This window comes from Callorhinus ursinus, unplaced genomic scaffold (assembly GCF_003265705.2).
Source record: "Callorhinus ursinus isolate GAN/ISIS: 27379988/994484 unplaced genomic scaffold, GSC_fseal_2.0 scaffold6, whole genome shotgun sequence".
NCBI classification, from domain to species: Eukaryota; Metazoa; Chordata; class Mammalia; order Carnivora; family Otariidae; genus Callorhinus; species Callorhinus ursinus.
The window spans coordinates 46,813,011-46,829,711 of record NW_027397068.1 but is presented as its reverse complement, the minus strand read 5'-3'; the positions used below and the strand labels follow the sequence as shown (position 1 = coordinate 46,829,711).

Below are 16,701 nucleotides of genomic sequence, written 5' to 3'. Positions count from 1 at the left end.
CCCCACAGTTGGGAAGAAATTCTACCAACTTAAACGTGGGCACAATAGTTGGACCTTCAACTCAGGTAAAACTTGCACATGTTCTCTTGACCTCTAAATAATCTTCTCTACAAATCAATGTTTCCATATTGATTCCACCACTTGGAAGACACTGTGAGTTGTCTACCTTGTAGTAGACCCTGCTCCCCTTTTTCCTTCCTTGCTAATAATTGCTAATAATTCTTATTTTATAGCAGTAGGTGCCAAGCCCTGGGAGCAGAGTCCCAATGTTCTAAACCCATCAGGGTAGACCCCTTTACTCTTTGCAGTTTTTCAGGAAGTGACGACATGACCCCAATTGATGGTCAGTGAGACATATTGGGACATCTGATGAGGGTTTCTAGGAAAGTTTTTTATGCTCTAATAAGAGAAAGAGAGCTGTGAGAAGGTCTCATCCTTTTACTTATTCCCTTAAAAAGGATTGTGTTAGCCATCATGAAACGACAAGGCTATCCAGGTCTTAAAGAAAGCTTGAGGTGTTAAGGGTACAAACTTGCAGCTAGTAGTAAGTCCTAGATATCGAAGGCACAGGAGAGAGAATATAGACAACAATGTTGTATTATAATCATCAAACTTGCTAACAGACTAGATCTTAATTGTTCCAACCACAAAAAAGAAATAATTATGAGACAGGATGAGGTGCTAACCATCACTACAATGGCACTCATATTACAGTATATAAATGTATCAAATCAACATGTTGTACAGCTTAAACTTACACAATATTATATGTCAAATATACTTCAACTTAAACTAATAAAATAAAATAAGTGAATAAATGAAAGAATGAAGCTAGGAAGAGACTAAGGGTCCTGAGGGAGGGGCGGTCAGGCAGCCTGGTGTGGGAGATACTGAAGGGCAAAGGGGGAATGAGAATGATGGGCAGAGGGAGAAGAGACTTGGCAAAGGGGAGACTACAGACAAAGAGTAGGAGGGGCTAGGGATGGGATGAGTGTGGGCAGGGTGGGGGGCTGGGATTCCAAAGGTGCTAGAACCCCTTAGTCCTGATTTCCTCCGGTTCTCTTAGGCCAGACAATCCACCCATTTTTAGATAGTTGAAAGGAGTAAGTTCTTGGTAAGTCTGTAAACATGGTCCATTCAGCCAAATGGTTGTGGTGTGCTCTTTGCTAACACTCTTCTCTTCCTGCATCTAGTGGGAGGCTCTTCTGTACCCAGGCCAATTAAAAGATTTGGTAAATTTGGTGAATTGGTCATTCAGAGAAAATGAATAATGCTAAAGTGTTAAAGTGTTGACCAAACAAGAAGACTTTTAAAAAGATAAAAAGGGAAAAGAATAAACTGGGAAATTTCCATGTGAAATGCTGACATTTTTATTATATTCATAAGAATATATTTCAAAAGATGAATAGCGAGGTTCAGACATTTTCAATTGTTTATTGGCTTTTTAAATGTTTATTCATGTGAACCGCCTATTTATATACTTTGTCCATTTTTCTCTTGGTTTGTTTGTCTTTTTTTATTTGTATGTGCTTATGTACTGTGGATATCAATCCTTGGCTCATAATATATATTGCAACTATTTTCTCCCATTTTACTTCTTGGCATTTAAGCCTTTAATCCATTTCAAGTTTATTTTGGTGTCTGGTATAAGACTGGAATCTAATGGGATTTTTCTGTCTAGAAGTTAGACAATTTTCACAACACTGTTTGTTGAGTAATCCATCTGGTCCCCATTAATCTGCAGTGCTTCCTTCAAAAGTCTCATTTGTGTCAGAGGCCATTTTAGGACCGTCTATTGTGTTTCAGTCAATTGCTCTGTAAATTCTTGCACACAGGTTTAATTATTACTGTGTTATTACGTACTTTTTTGTTCACACTTTTCAAAATTTCTCAGTTGTTCTTCTATTTTGACTACTATAATAGCTGCGATTTAAGATCATTTTGTCAAATTAAATTGTAAACGTTAGCGTGTAGGGAGTGTGTTGTGGCAGATGAAAGGTAAGTGATAGGGATTTTTGTACTGCATTAATCCTCGGTGCAAATGTGGACCATGCCAGGCTTTCCAGTCAGAAAAACTTTCATTGTGAACTTGGAAGTCCTTCCCACCCCGTGGGTCTCCAAGCAAAACAAAGCGAGCCGACGCTATTGAGGGCTCATCCATCGTCTTTTGTTTGTCAGGCTTGTTACCAACAACCATGTGAAAAAGCCCAGGCTCTTGGTGCTCACGCCTGTGTTCTCCGCAGCTTGTTTTGCAGAATCTTCTTATGTGTGTCATCCTCTTTTACACCATGTAATATGCAGTTCTGGGCATCTGCTGCATGATGCTCAAGTAAGTTGCCTTCAAGCAAAATTAAAAAGCTAAGAGTGAATATGAAAGGAGTTTCTATTTGATATTTGACATGCCCTTTGTGGAATAGAGGATGCAATGTTTTAAAAATGGTATATTTTCGTACCTTTTTAAAGAAAGATAGCAAATGTGCCATCTTTGAAAATTATCGAAGTAACAATCATGAAATGATGTGGATAGATAGGACCAGACAGGACTGTTCTCTTACTTCTTCGGAAGATGGTGATGGAAAGAAAATGAAGCTCTTACTCCCTGGGCTGGTATTGAAGCAGAGCAAATTTGAATTATAAGGGAGTTTAGAGACAATCTATATCAAATTTAAATATTTTCTGATATGTACTTGGAAATATCTCTTGGACCCAAGTCAGGAGACCTAACTTCTGGCCCAGGTTCTTACTAACTTTCTGGGAACATCTTAACCAAGCCATAGAGCTTCTCTTATTTGTCCTCATTTGTCAAATGGAAGTAATTGATCAAAAGAGGATTATTATGAGGACAAAGTAAAATGTGTATTTTCAGTGATATTTCTATGTAAGTGTGAGGCATTTTTTTTCCAGGTAATTTTTTTTGTCTGGCTATGGTTGAATTTTGCCTCTACAAATTTAGGTCACCAATACATTGATTGCCTTGAAATACATCATGAAGATTTACAAATAATTTCTAAGAAGTCGAGTGTTTATATAATTTAATTTTATTATGCAAGTGAGGAGTTAGGACCCTTTGATTTCAATATGCAAATTAGTAACCAAAAATAATTATCCCAACTTTTGCAATGGGAAGAATGTTATTCAGCATGCTTGCAGGCAAACCCACTGAGGAAGCATCTGCTGCTCACACACAATCTCAGCTGTTCCTGGGACTGGAGATGGTGAGGCCATGCCTGGAGCAGGGAAGAGCTAAGAATCTTCAGGGCTGATTTCAGGGATTTGTAGTTAATGTGAGTCAGAGGAGAGGAATTTTAAGTTCTTGGGCCTTAAAGCTCCAGGAGGCAGCTAACTGATTGACCAGCGGCACACAACTACAAACAGGCACAGTAGAGGGTGTGTATTTATAGACTCAGATTTTACAACAGGAAGAGAGCTGAGAGATTAACCTTTTCAATTTACAGAAAAGACACTGAAGTTCAGCTCCAAATGGAACTGACTTGCCCAAATTCACAGTTTCCCAACACCATCAGGTTTGGAATCTGGGTCTGGTTTATTTCTGTGCCAATGCTCTTGCCACAGGATTAGGTTGCCTTCTCCTCCCACATTTGATGGAAAGCACTTTCAAGATGAGAGCTAAGGGCTAAAACACAATGATGAAGTCCACTTGGGGGACTTAACTGGACAAATAAGACAATGTGGATAAAAAGATTATTTGGCTGCCATGCAAGTCAGCCAGCTTCTAAATGTGCCACAATGTGGGAAAAGCTAATGACTTACCATGTGAAAAGCGATATTCAAAGCCTTGATGTGCGAAGTTATGAACTGCCTCCCCCGGAGTAAACTATTTTCATTTGCAACATCTTCAGGGTGTATGAGTTGGATGTCCTGGCACCATTTGATTTCAAAACAAACCCCTGATGGCTCAACACAAATTCTAAAGGTAATTGGTTTTAATTTCCAATTTTTGTCAATTAGCGAGTTAAATGCCTCAAAAAACAAAATAGTTTTTGTTTTATAAAAATTTACAACATATCAGGCCTTCCTCTCAGCCATCTGTATCTTATATCAGACTTCAAAAATTAATGTGGAAAAATGCCATCACAAATTTTAAAGCGGCTATTCATGAAAGATGGGATAGGATGGAACAGTGGAATAGAATTATTATATATTATATATATATATGTTTATTTGGTGATCTTGTAGGTAAATTTTTTGCACATTAAATATTTTTCAAAGATGAGGAAGAAGACTGATTTAATATATTAATGTAAAGAAATTCTCATGAGATATGGCATGGAAAATGAAGACGACAATTGTGTTTGTGTAGTGTAATTATTCATTTTTGTAGAAGAGAGTAAAATACATGGTGTCAGTGGTAAGAAATCTGGAGAATTATGCAACAAACTGTTATCTCCCAGCTGGGATGACAGAGGACTTTCATTTTCTGCTTTGTACATTTCTGCTTAGTTTGATTTTTCTTTCCAAAATGGGGGGAAAAAAAAAAACATGTTCCAAAGGAAAAGTAATATGTGAGAGTATACTAAGAAAAAATTTATCTCTTTTAAATTCATAATTTTGGTTGAAAAAATAATTATTAATTAATAGCTACTACATTCATAAGCCTTATGTATGTTAATAATAACAGCTACTTGTATTGAATATATGTCAAACATACTTGTTTTGGGGGGATTCATGGTGAGTTCATCTCATCTTTAGAAAAATGAGATTTTAATGTTATTTCCATTATAAAATAATACACATATAATTAATGAAAGCTTATAAAATACCTATAAGTAGGGAGGAGAAAAAGAAGAAATTCAATCACACACTTACTTTCTAAACATAATTACTCTTAACAGTCTGTTAAATTTCTTCCTACTCTTTTTTTTTTAATGAATTGTGGATTTTTTAAACGTTACAATTCTTTAGAAAACCACTGGACATGTTTTTTGGAACAAATATGCAAATATACAAAAATTGCCTCCAGCGAGAAAAACCAGATTTTTGAATATGACTTGTACAGGAAACTTGGTCAGTCAAAATTACTGAATTCAAATTAAAAAGTTTTAGAACAACCCCCTCAAATGGGTAACCTTGTTTGGTGCTATTATCGATTCAATTTTGGATAGACAAAGAATATGTTAGGAAAAAGAGACTTTCATTCTAATGAGACACAAGAGGTCCAACATTCTATCTTAACTTTCTCTTTATGTGCTTTCCTATTGAAGATAGAATTAACTTATTTTCTATCAAAACTATCCACAATTGATAAGGAAATAGTCACAATAAAGAATTAAGTAAGGGTTGTATGTGTGTTTTTTGGGAGGGGATTTAAAACTCAACTGTTACTATTTAATTCTTGCCTTTGGGTTAGTCAATGAAAGATAGGAATGACACAGCTTATTGGAAAGGCTGTGTTTTTACATAGCGGAGATTAGTGAAGATCCCCAGGATGTCTGGCACAGTTTATATTGTTCTCTCCTCTCACAAAACACTAACATTTGTACAAAAATATCAATAAAACCTTAGCCTATTAGATCTTTAATTTTGGGCTTGGGGAGATAACTGCCATAACTCTTCAAAGTTGTTACTTTGAGAATTTAGACTTTAATCTTGGAGATAGAGTGTAAGAGTAATCTCAGAGCCTTGGGCATGTAGTTAGGGTCAAGTTTCTTGTCTGTTTCAATGATTTTTGTCACCCAGGAGAGTAGGTTTAGCAAGGACACTGGAAAGTTTAAGTCTAGTTAAAACATTTTGATTACTAATATCTTTCTTTTGCATTGCAGAAAATAGGTTACAAATTGCTTTCATTTTAAATTAAAATCCTCCCAACAATTTCTTGAGGTAGATAAGATAGCACTCCATTTCCCAATTACAGAGAAAAAAGCAAGACTGACCCAGAGGTTAAAATTGTACTCGAGGTTTTATAACTCCTAAGCTCTAAGGCAAAACTCTAACACTGGTATCCTGACTTTAAATTTTGTACTACTTCTTTTAAATCATGCTTTCTTTCATATTATAAACAAAGCATAAGCCTTTTTTATCAATATAGGCAAATACAACTTGTTCAAGACTAAAATCAATGTCTCCAAGCATCTGCAAGTTAACCTATAAAATCTGTCAGTACTGATAAAAGAGGCATCTTTTATTTCACTAGAATAATTGGGAGGCTCTGTGAGCCACTGATGGAAGTAGAGGTGGCCATGTGGTGAGAAGAGGTGGGGTCAATGTGATACAGCAGTTCCTTCCACAGCCTCGATTTTAGGGAACAGGACATGCTGAACTGAACTTTGTTCCCATGTGATAAAAAAAGGAGTGGTATGAATTCTCCCTTCAACTTTTTGAAACTGGTAAGTGAAATTAAACCAAATTGAGGAGGAGAAAGTATAAGGCCTTTCAAAAGAATGGCACTTGGGACTTGCTCACTTAGTTAGTGCCTTGTTCAGCATGAGACAATCACTGGCTTGCTGGTTAATAAATTACCTCCAGCATGATATGATATAATGTGATTATTTTACATTTTGCTTTGAAAAATGGAGAGTTTGCCTGTCTAGATTCATTGACTCCTGAATTTTAAGAACATACTAATCATTTGCTGAGTTTTTGTTTAAAAAGAAAAGAAAGGTAATGTTTACAGAAAGTGATATCTTTACAAAGGGACCTTGATGGTATGTCACATGTATTTGTCACATATGTTTGACGGATCTCTCCTTCGAAACCACTATAGTCTTAAAGATCCACATCAAAGACAAGAGGCAAAAGGTTGACCCTTCACACGTTCAAGGCTTTTAGAGATTTGTGGTCCTGACCTATAAGTAACTAGCTCTTTATACATGTTTGGGGAGACCACTCTGAGACAACGGGGTGGGTTTAGAAGAGTGCCTCCATCCACAGAAGTCACTTATGAGACTTCCTTTCATCCATTGTTACCAGTTATGTATCCCAGATGACTATCTGAACATGCCATTTTATTATAAAGTCACGAAGGAACTCATTTCCAAGTAAGGCAATAATTGGGACCAAAGAAATATTATAAGTCATTGAACCTTTACATTTCTTTTTTTCATTTCTGAAAGCTCAGAACTGAATTTTTCATTAGTTTTTAATTTATCTTAAACGGAGAGTTGCAATCCAATTACAGATCAGCATGTATGGTTACATGGTAACTTTTCTTTATTGTATTTTACCTTTAAAGTGATGAGTACAAAGAATGTGAAACAAATTATATACTGTTATTAGAGACAGAATATGTTAAAAAGTTCTCATCCAAATTTGGGAATTGTTAAGAGATGGGATATTTTTGAAAATTCTTACCAAAATTTCTTCGCAGAGTAAGTTGTAATGGTCCTGTTACTAATTGTGTTTCAAAATTGTTAGTTTCTCTAGTTCCAAAGAATTATATTCTTCATTCTATTTGCAGTTCTTCTAGTCTCAACACAGGTCACCTACTTTGTTTGCGGATTGCTTTTCGTTCTGGTTGTAGAAGAATGGGTCTGGGATTATGCTATTTCAGTCACTATTCTTCATGTTGTCATCACTTCCACTGGTAAGCAAAATAAAATAAAGGAAACAAAGAAAATATATTAAATCTGAGTTTGTACCTAAATTGCTTCACAAGAGTAAAACTTTGTTACATGCATACTGTCCTCTGATGGCTTAAGCATAAAAACTGATGATGCTAGTGCTCCTTCCCGCCCCTCACTTCTCCTCCCCCACTAAGTTCTTCTACCACTTCCTGGGAGAGGTTTTTGATTGGCTACATCTTCCGATTCAAAACTGTACTGAATGTAGATGTTTCCTATTCTCCTGTCATGTTCAACTTGTCATCAGCTTGTAAAGGGTTTGCCTCCATTCAGAATACTCTTCTTCCAAAACCGTTTCTTGAGGTGGAAATTGATCAAAGGCTGGGAAGAGGGCCCTGAGGAAACCCATCCTGGAAGGCTTGTAAACTTCCCCATAATAGTTATTCTACCAAGAATACCACATTCTTAAACTAAGGGGTTCCGTTTCTACCTGTGATCTTTGGAGTCAAAAGAAAATGTATTCAAATTCCAGTTCTACCTTTTTATGAGGTGTGTAGTCTTAAGGGAAGTCACAACATCATACACATTAGTTGCCTCCTCTATGGAGCAGGGAGACCTAGGGACCTTTCGATGAGAATGAGAAATTGTCTGACACAGTGGCTAAGCATATAATAATTACTCAGTAAATGACAGTTTCATCCGTTCCTTCATTCATCCATTCAAAATTTACTCTTCTATTATAACTTTTCGCCCTTCCCATCTTCCATTATTAAAATAAAATACTAGTCAAAGAATGGGTGGGAATCAACCACAAGTTATAATACAAAGTTATTATTATTTATTAGCAGCTTAAATTACTCATTCTTTTCAGTGCTGTGATCTACTAATGGCTTTGTCAGTCTCCAATTTAAGAATACACAATTTCCAAATGAATTGTTACATCCTAGCGTCACTGTTACTAGAGAATGCTAGTATGCCAATCCCCTTGTCCCCAGACACATGCCTTCCCTTAGTAACTTTCAGAACCACTAAACCCCATATCTCAAATTCTCAATTTTACTTTGGGGCTAAGTTTACATGGAAGACAGCCATGGGATAGTTGCAAAAGGGCTCTGGGGCATAGGGTGGCTGAATCTTCAAGGTTGAAATAAGCAATATGTACCAGACCCAGAAAAGTTACAAGGTAATGGTCTAACACATGGCACATAGAAAATACTTAAGAAAATACTTTTAAGTTGAATAGAATTGAGTTCAGGGTGCAGTGGCTCAGAACTCCAGAGAAAGTCTGGTATCAAGGATTCGGGATGGCCTTAGGACCATCTCTGTTACATAACACTCAAATCAATTCTGTGTGCTGACCCAGGAACCCGACAGTTCATAACATCTTTTTCTTTTTTTAAAGATTTTATTTATTTATTTGAGAGAGAGAATGAGAGAGAGAGAGCACATGGGGGGAGGTCAGAGGGAGAAGCAGACTCCCCACTGAGCAGGGAGCCCGATGCTGGACTCGATCCCAGGACTCCAGGATCATGACCTGAGCCGAAGGCAGTTGCTTAACTAACTGAGCCACCCAGTCACCCCATAACGTCTTTTCTAAAAGAGGAATTTCAGGTATCTGACTTAATAAATGACTTTGTAAACTATGATCTAAGTACAGCTTTGGGGCTACCTGATTTCATGAATGTGAATAAAATTTCTCTTTGTCATGTGGATATGATCTGACTAAACAGAAGTATTTCTTCATGTGGAAAAAATAATGCATATTTTTAAAATGAACAACACCGCTTTTTTTTTCTTTTTCAGTTATGTTGGAATTCCCCTTGACATCACATTGGTGGGCTGCTTTAGGTATATATGCATGATACCCAAATATGTTATAACATATGTGTATGTATTATGTTCAACATAAATACTTATATATAAAGTGGGGGCATCAAAATATTTTTTATGTGGGTCAGGTAATTGGACTAGAAGACTGCTCAAAGTGTTCATCATTCTAAAATTGCATGGAATAAAACACTAGATATATATTTGTGACATATTCTTTTGGTTCTCTTTCAACATGAATGGCATTACTATTTTTATAGTAGCACTATTTCATTTCACTTACTTTTTTCTTCCCACAAATGGAACAACTGAATTCATCAATTTTTCATCTAGTAAGAAAACTAACCCAGTTAAGGTGGACTTTTCTAAAGCTTTTTCTCTAGCTTAAGCTAGGTATTGACTACAAATATTTTTACATTTCTGCTTTTCAGTAATTTGGCAATAATTTTTATTTAAGTATTGTCATGCTTAATGATGAGAAGTGGAAATGCAGCATTTCACCATATTGTTTTCCCCAAAGCCAATTATCTGTTTATAGTATCAGTATTATTTATATTACCATTAGCTCCCTTTATTACAGGTTAATTTTCCACTTCCCTTACATATCCGTAAGTCTTAGTGTTTACTCTTTTCTAATATTGTTTAGTTCATACAGAAAACACATGTAGAAAGTACTGATATTTTATTTTGAATGACATTTTTCAAAAATGCACATTTTTAATGAATCAGAAAGAAGATACCTGAAAGACGTGCTATCAGTATAAGTAGAAATGATCTTTTCTCTCTATGAAAAACAACAACAACTTATCCCTTGGATTTTCTTCACAATACCACAAAATTTACTAAGCCCTAGGCAATTCAGTCACATAGCCCATGCCACATCAATGACAAGGAGAGTCAGGGTTGGCATACTGGAATGGCCAAAAGAATTTGCTAAAATAGTTGGGTCACTATTTCAATTTTAAGAACTAGGGTTGGATTACGCAGAGAACGGTTGCCAAATGATGTTTGAGGTAACCTTCTTTGATTTTTCTTTGAGTTAAAAAATTTAGATACAAAATAATAGTGGCTAAACATCTTGGAAATTCTATCTCATGGTTTTGCACTGGTTGTGCGTCTTTGTGTGAAGAAATTGTGTGGTCCTGCCAGGCCTCTGATCCACTAAGGGCTCTTACCTCAGGGACTTTTACCTTTCATGGGAGTTATACTGTTATTGCCATACAAGGAATAACAAATTTGTGAAAGCCCTGTTAGGCTAGATTAACATTTTAAAACAAACAAGAATCTTGGGCCAATGAAAGAGCTAAAGGCATTTTCATATAACCAAATAGCTCAGGTAGGTAGACTTCTGTTTTCAAAATCTTTTCTACACTAAAAAATATTTTCCAAGTTAGAGGAGAGCACATCTTCCTTTTATAATTAGAGAGAAAATACCTTATAAAATATTTTTAAATAGCAACAACACAAAACAAATGGCAGGTCTGAACAGCTAAAAGAATTGAGAATTGTAAAATCCTTGGCATGTGCTTTGACTCCATTGCCTTTGAATTTCTGAGTTTTAAGAGCTCCTTACTATTAATTTGACAGAACCATGTATCTATTCCCTGAAGGAAGTTTTGAATTTCAACAATTTATCAGCACAGAATATATACCTACTTGTCTCTTAGCTGAATCTATAAACTATCCTATTTCAAATGCTGTGTCAGTTTCAGGAACATTATTTTAGTCATGACGATTGTTCTTATTCATAATCTCACCAATGAATTATTCATTATTGGTAGTTAACCAAAACTTCCCTTTCATTACTTGCAGGATCCGGCTTAATTTCAATGATATGTGGAGGCTAGGCTTTCGCATACTGTTTGTTCAAAGACAACTTTATCTATCCAGATCTGGATGAGTTTTAACAGAACAGCTGAATTAATTTGCCTCAGCCTTTCTATATTATTATATACATTGTGTTGCAGCTAAATTGTATTTTTTTGTTCGCACCCATATTCAAGGTTGAATTTATTCTAGATACTTTATAACCATAAAAAGAAAAAGAGATGCTAGTGGAGAGCAGAAGAATCCTAGGAAGGTATTCATGAGCAAAATGTTGCCAACTCATAAAATGCATTGTTTACCAAAGTGTATTCCATAGAATGCAAGTTCTGTAGTATGTGAGTAGAACCACCCAAGGAAAAAACTTGCATGTTTAAGTATAAATATTATACTTAATATTTAAGTGGATTTAAGTGGATTCCTGGGTTTATGTAAAACAGACGTTTATTTTAGGACTTCTCAAAACCTTTAACGTACTGTTGCGAACAGGGCATCTCAAAGCAGTAGTATAGATTACGCACCATTTCACAGCTGTATTTGACCCAGGGACACACTTTAGAATATGCTGACGTATCATGTGGAAAGTGTAACATAGGTGAGAGCAGAGTTAAAACTATTACAAATCTCTATAAGCAGAATTAGATTCTATTGCTGTCCCATAGTGTTGTTTCTTGTAAAATTATTGCCTTTTAAAAAATATTAGTGTCTATTTCCTTCCTTAGACTATGTTCTTCTAACATAGTGCTTCTCAAAATTTAGTATGCATTCGATTCACCTGGAAAATTTGTTACAAGGCAGATTTTGGTTTAGAGGGGCTGGGATGAAGCCAAAGATTCTGTATATCTTTTTTTTTTTTTTGAGATTTATTTATTTATTTTAGAAAGAGAGAGAGAGAGAGAGCACAGGCGAGGGGCAGAGGAAAAGGGAGAGAATCCTCAATCCAACTCCTCACTAAGCATGCAGCGCAGTGCGGGGTGAATCCCAGGATGCTGAGATCATGACCTGAGCCAAAACCAAGAGCTGGGCGCGTAACTGACTGAGCCACTCAGGTGCCCCTAAAATTTTGTATATCTAAAAATTCCTGGAAAATACCTGTCTGGTCCATGAACCACAGTTTGAGTAACAAGTCTAAGTGATTGGGACCAGTTATTTTTTAAGGTTATATAGCTCTGTACTGCCAGTCCTATGTTTATTCAATAAATGTTTGTTGAATTAGATTAAAACTGAGGCGAGTTACACCTCCATAATTGTCTTAAATATTTACCACTTTTAAATGTAGTTAAAATACCTTTTGATATAAAAGAAGTGCATACCATGGTTACAACTAAAATATAAATATAGGAAAAAGGATAGGAAAGTAACATACACCACTTCCCCTCCATCCATATATTCCCACACACAAACATTTTTGGGAAACAATTAGAAACTAAATTAAATCAGCTCTGGAATTTTTTCCTAGATGACTCTTTTTACTCTAAAAATCTATTTCTTTTGGGGTGTCTGGCTGGCTCATTCGGTGGAGCATGTGACTCTTGATCTTGGGGTTGTGGGTTCGAGCCCCATGTTGGGTGTAGGAATTACTTAAAAATAAAATCTTAAAAAAAAAATCTATGTTTTCCATAAAGATTTGCATCCAACCACTAAGAAATGTCACGCTAATTATATGTATTTCAGGTAACCTTCCAAAAACTACTTTGTGTTGACCAGTTACTAGTTAGATAATTCCAAACTTCTCATGCACATGTAAGTTTGAAAATAATGATACTTTCTTCCTTGCTTCTTTCTCACATGTACTTATTTCCACAAACTTTTGTCTTCCACCCATTCTTCTCAATTTTCCCATTACTTTCCTCCAAAATACTTAGTCATGGAAGTAGCAAAATATGTAACTCATCTAAATCGAAGGATTGTAAATTCCTATTATTAATAAAGACTTTTAGGCATAAGGCCTAAAGCATAGGATAGGTATGAACAGGTCAGCACTATGATCTTTGATTCTCCAATTAAAACCCCACTGATGGCGTGCAGAAAAGAGTGTCTTGGTAGATATATAACAAAACTCAATCCTGCTGTATGAAAAATACAAATATCAAACAAATCACTGATGAGAAAGTCTGACCCTATAGAAACTCACACATGGAAGAGATTTACAGAAACATTAAAACTGCCTAAATAAATTTGATCATTAAAAAAAGATTTGGTTGATTAAGTACTTTTTAATATACTGAGAATTAAGTTACACTAGTAAATTAGAATAACAATTTCTCCAGACTCAGAAGACCATAATATCTTGTCATTCTGTAGTGTAGCTTAATTAGCATATTTATTTCTAGGATTAGGAATCCATCTGCTCAGGTAATTACTATTGTGTGAACCCTTCTCTTTATTTTTGTTTCTCCTGATCACAAGAATAATCTGTGATTTTCTTCTCTTACTCATTAAAATGATTATCATTATCTATTTGATGACACCACTTGACACACAAAAATTAAAAATACAATTAGAGTACATATTTTAGCTTAAATATATTGTAAATCGGACATAGCAAATAATAATCACTTTAGCTTTTATTGCTTTGAACTGTCATGCCCACTTAACATACTTTTCCAATGTCCCTCACAGAATCATAAGAAGATGAAATTCTACCCAGTATTTTGATGCATATTTTTGAGGCAGGACTGAATTTACTTACATATTTTTCTAAAAGGTAATACTTTTATGTCATGCATAACCTTCCATTGATATCCTTTGCAGTTACTATGCCATTGTGGTATAATGTAGATCAATTTGCATATTCCTTTAATAATGTTATTATTTCCCATATGAATGAACAATATCTTTACCTTTGCTGACAATGATCCCAAAATATGTATACAAGGACTATTTTCATAGCTCTAGTGTAAAGATTAGACTTCTATCTCCATTTTAATGGGCTTTGTTAAGCCAATGTACCCCAGTAGCTGAATTGATAATTTCAAAAGCTGTTTGCTACCACTCTAAAGCAGTAGGGATTATTCTACAGACATGCAAACAGGGGCACCTGGGTGGCTCAAGTTGGTTAAATATCTGACTCTTGATTTCAGCTCAGGTTCATGAGTTCAGGGTCATGATCTCAAGGTCATGAGATTGAGCTCCATGTCAGGCTCTGCACTGACCATGGAGCCTGCTTAAAATTCTCTCTCCCTCTGCCCTTCCCCTCCTCTTTCCCTCTCCCTCTTAAATAAATAAATAAATAAATAAATAAATAAATAATTTTATTTAAAAGAAGTGTTAACATATATACTATGAGATAGAGAATTTTATGACAAACATCCTAAGGAGAAACAAAGGCATTTCCTAAAGTTGTTGCTCCATAAACTTTGTAAACCTGAATTGCTAGGTAAATAAATCTATAACAAGAACATCCATAGATATGTTTGTGGTAAAAATCTCAGAAAAGGGAAGAAACACAATTTGGTTCATATGAAGATAATGTAATTCTTCTACAGAAATTTCCTACTGCAGAAAAAGGCCTAATAAAAGATGTAAAAATTTAAGAATGTTTCACATTTTTAATAGAGGACAATAAAATTACAACTTTTCCAAGTATTATGCTTTACTTACCTTAGCGGTTTCTTTTAGATTTTCTTTTATTCTATCTAAATGTTCTGGTAGTTCAGTAACAAGAGGACCAAAGCATCCTTAAAAACAGAGCTAATTACCAACTGACTCTCTTCTTGATGAAAAGAATATTCACTCTCTCCCATATGACCCATAATTCAAACAGGAAGGAATTAAAAATATTACCCCAAAAATTACCTTAAATTAAACCTGCACAAAGTATCAGTTTGTTAATCTAGCTGATATCATAGTTATTTAAAACTGAACTCATATCTCTTACTATTCCTGTATATCTCTTATATATTAACACTCTTAGAAATTATCACTGTAATATATTATTTATTGTTCAAAATAGGAAAATATAAAAGTTTTGAAGAAGACAATAAAGATAATTCATAATCTCAATTTAGTATTCGGGTGTTTGTGTGTAGGGGTGCAGTATAAGTGAATAAAAATTTATATAGCTATTTCTTTTTATTTTCTTTTATTTATTTGAGTTAGAGAGAGAGCATGAGCAGGTCGGGGGGCAGGGCAGGGAGAGGGAGAGGGAGAAGCCGACTCCCTGCTGAGCAGGGAGCCCGATGACGCAGGGCTAGATTCCAGGACCCTGGGATCATGAGCTGAGCTGAAGGTAGTTGCTTAACTGACTGAGCCACCCAGGTGCCCCAACAGCCATTTCTTTATTATTGATGCTTAAGTTCTTTATAATTCTCTCTTACATTAAGTAAATAGACAGACCTTCACTTGCATTCACAGGTATTTCTTTAAAATGGGTCACTAGGAGTGAAATTATTAGGTCATATGGTATAAATGTCTTTGAATTACTGAAAAATATTTCCAAATTGCCATTCAGAAAGTTTGAACCTCTTTATTCTCCCACCAAAAGCCCTATTTTACTAACTCCTCCAACACAAAAATTGTCGTTTTTACACTATTAATATGTGTCTTTTTTACTATACTCCTCCTACTCAGTCCCTATTTTACTATAGTCTCTATTTTGCTATGCTCCCCCAACTCCAAAGTTTTCATTTTTACACGATTAGTATGTGTCTATTAAAATGACATTTTTACAATGCATATCAATACCTCAGTTATTACAATAGAATGATTTCTGTCACTGAGACCTAAATTAAGATGGTCAGTAAGCCAATTCTAATTTAGAGGAACTTAATTTCATCCTACTTCTGGAGTAGCCTTTAACAACAAACATAGATCAAAAGCCTACCGGGTATACGACACCAGTTACGTGGCCATCTATCCTTTCATCTAACCAGCCCACAGATATTTTTGCTGGGTTCTGGGGCTGTCATGCTTGGCACTAGAAATGATCAAATGCAGCACAGGTAAAGCAACATACTTAGTACTTGCTATGTCTTTAACTGTTGTCGGGTAGATGATAGGACATAATAGAAGAGATTTAATCTATTTGGTGACAGGGATATGGTTTGTTCAAATGTCATATAGCCAGCTCCTAGAACAGGGTTTGGGATGTGTCAGACATATCATGTGCACATAAATATTTGTTAAACGAGAAGAAAAAAACAAGTTTATTTCAAATTAATTGCATGTTGGAAGACTCTGGGAATGTGTCCAACACTGGCACACCTGGGAGGGGATTGATCCTTGTACTGATCCAGCCAAAGTCTTTAGTGTCAAAAGGAAAAGACATGCACAGATTGCCCTTGGAGAAAGAGGATACCCAGTCGCAAGGGAATGACATGTTGAAGCTGAACATAATTGGACACATTACACCTGCACCATACTCATGTTAGAGCAGACTCAGAAAAACAACATTTTCAACTCCCAAGGTATTGGTGAGTAATGTGTATTTTATACAGGATTTTTGGGGGCAGATGGAGAAGAGGGTTATATTTCACTCACCATAGTGCACTTACTCATCTCCTCCTTAGACATCCTGGCTTTCTTCCCGGTC

The 16,701-nt window shown here is 35.5% G+C and overlaps 1 protein-coding gene across 1 annotated transcript in view; it reads left to right on the top strand.

Annotated features, from left to right (window-relative positions):
• Positions 1-9,379, top strand: part of TMEM244 (transmembrane protein 244) — a 29,518-nt gene extending 20,139 nt beyond the window's left edge. The window contains 4 exon segments of the mRNA XM_025859551.1: positions 2,244-2,329; positions 3,861-3,934; positions 7,415-7,540; positions 9,321-9,379. Of these exon segments, the coding sequence (XP_025715336.1) occupies positions 2,244-2,329; positions 3,861-3,934; positions 7,415-7,540; positions 9,321-9,379 (345 nt within the window).
• Positions 9,380-16,701: the final 7,322 nt, after the last annotated feature.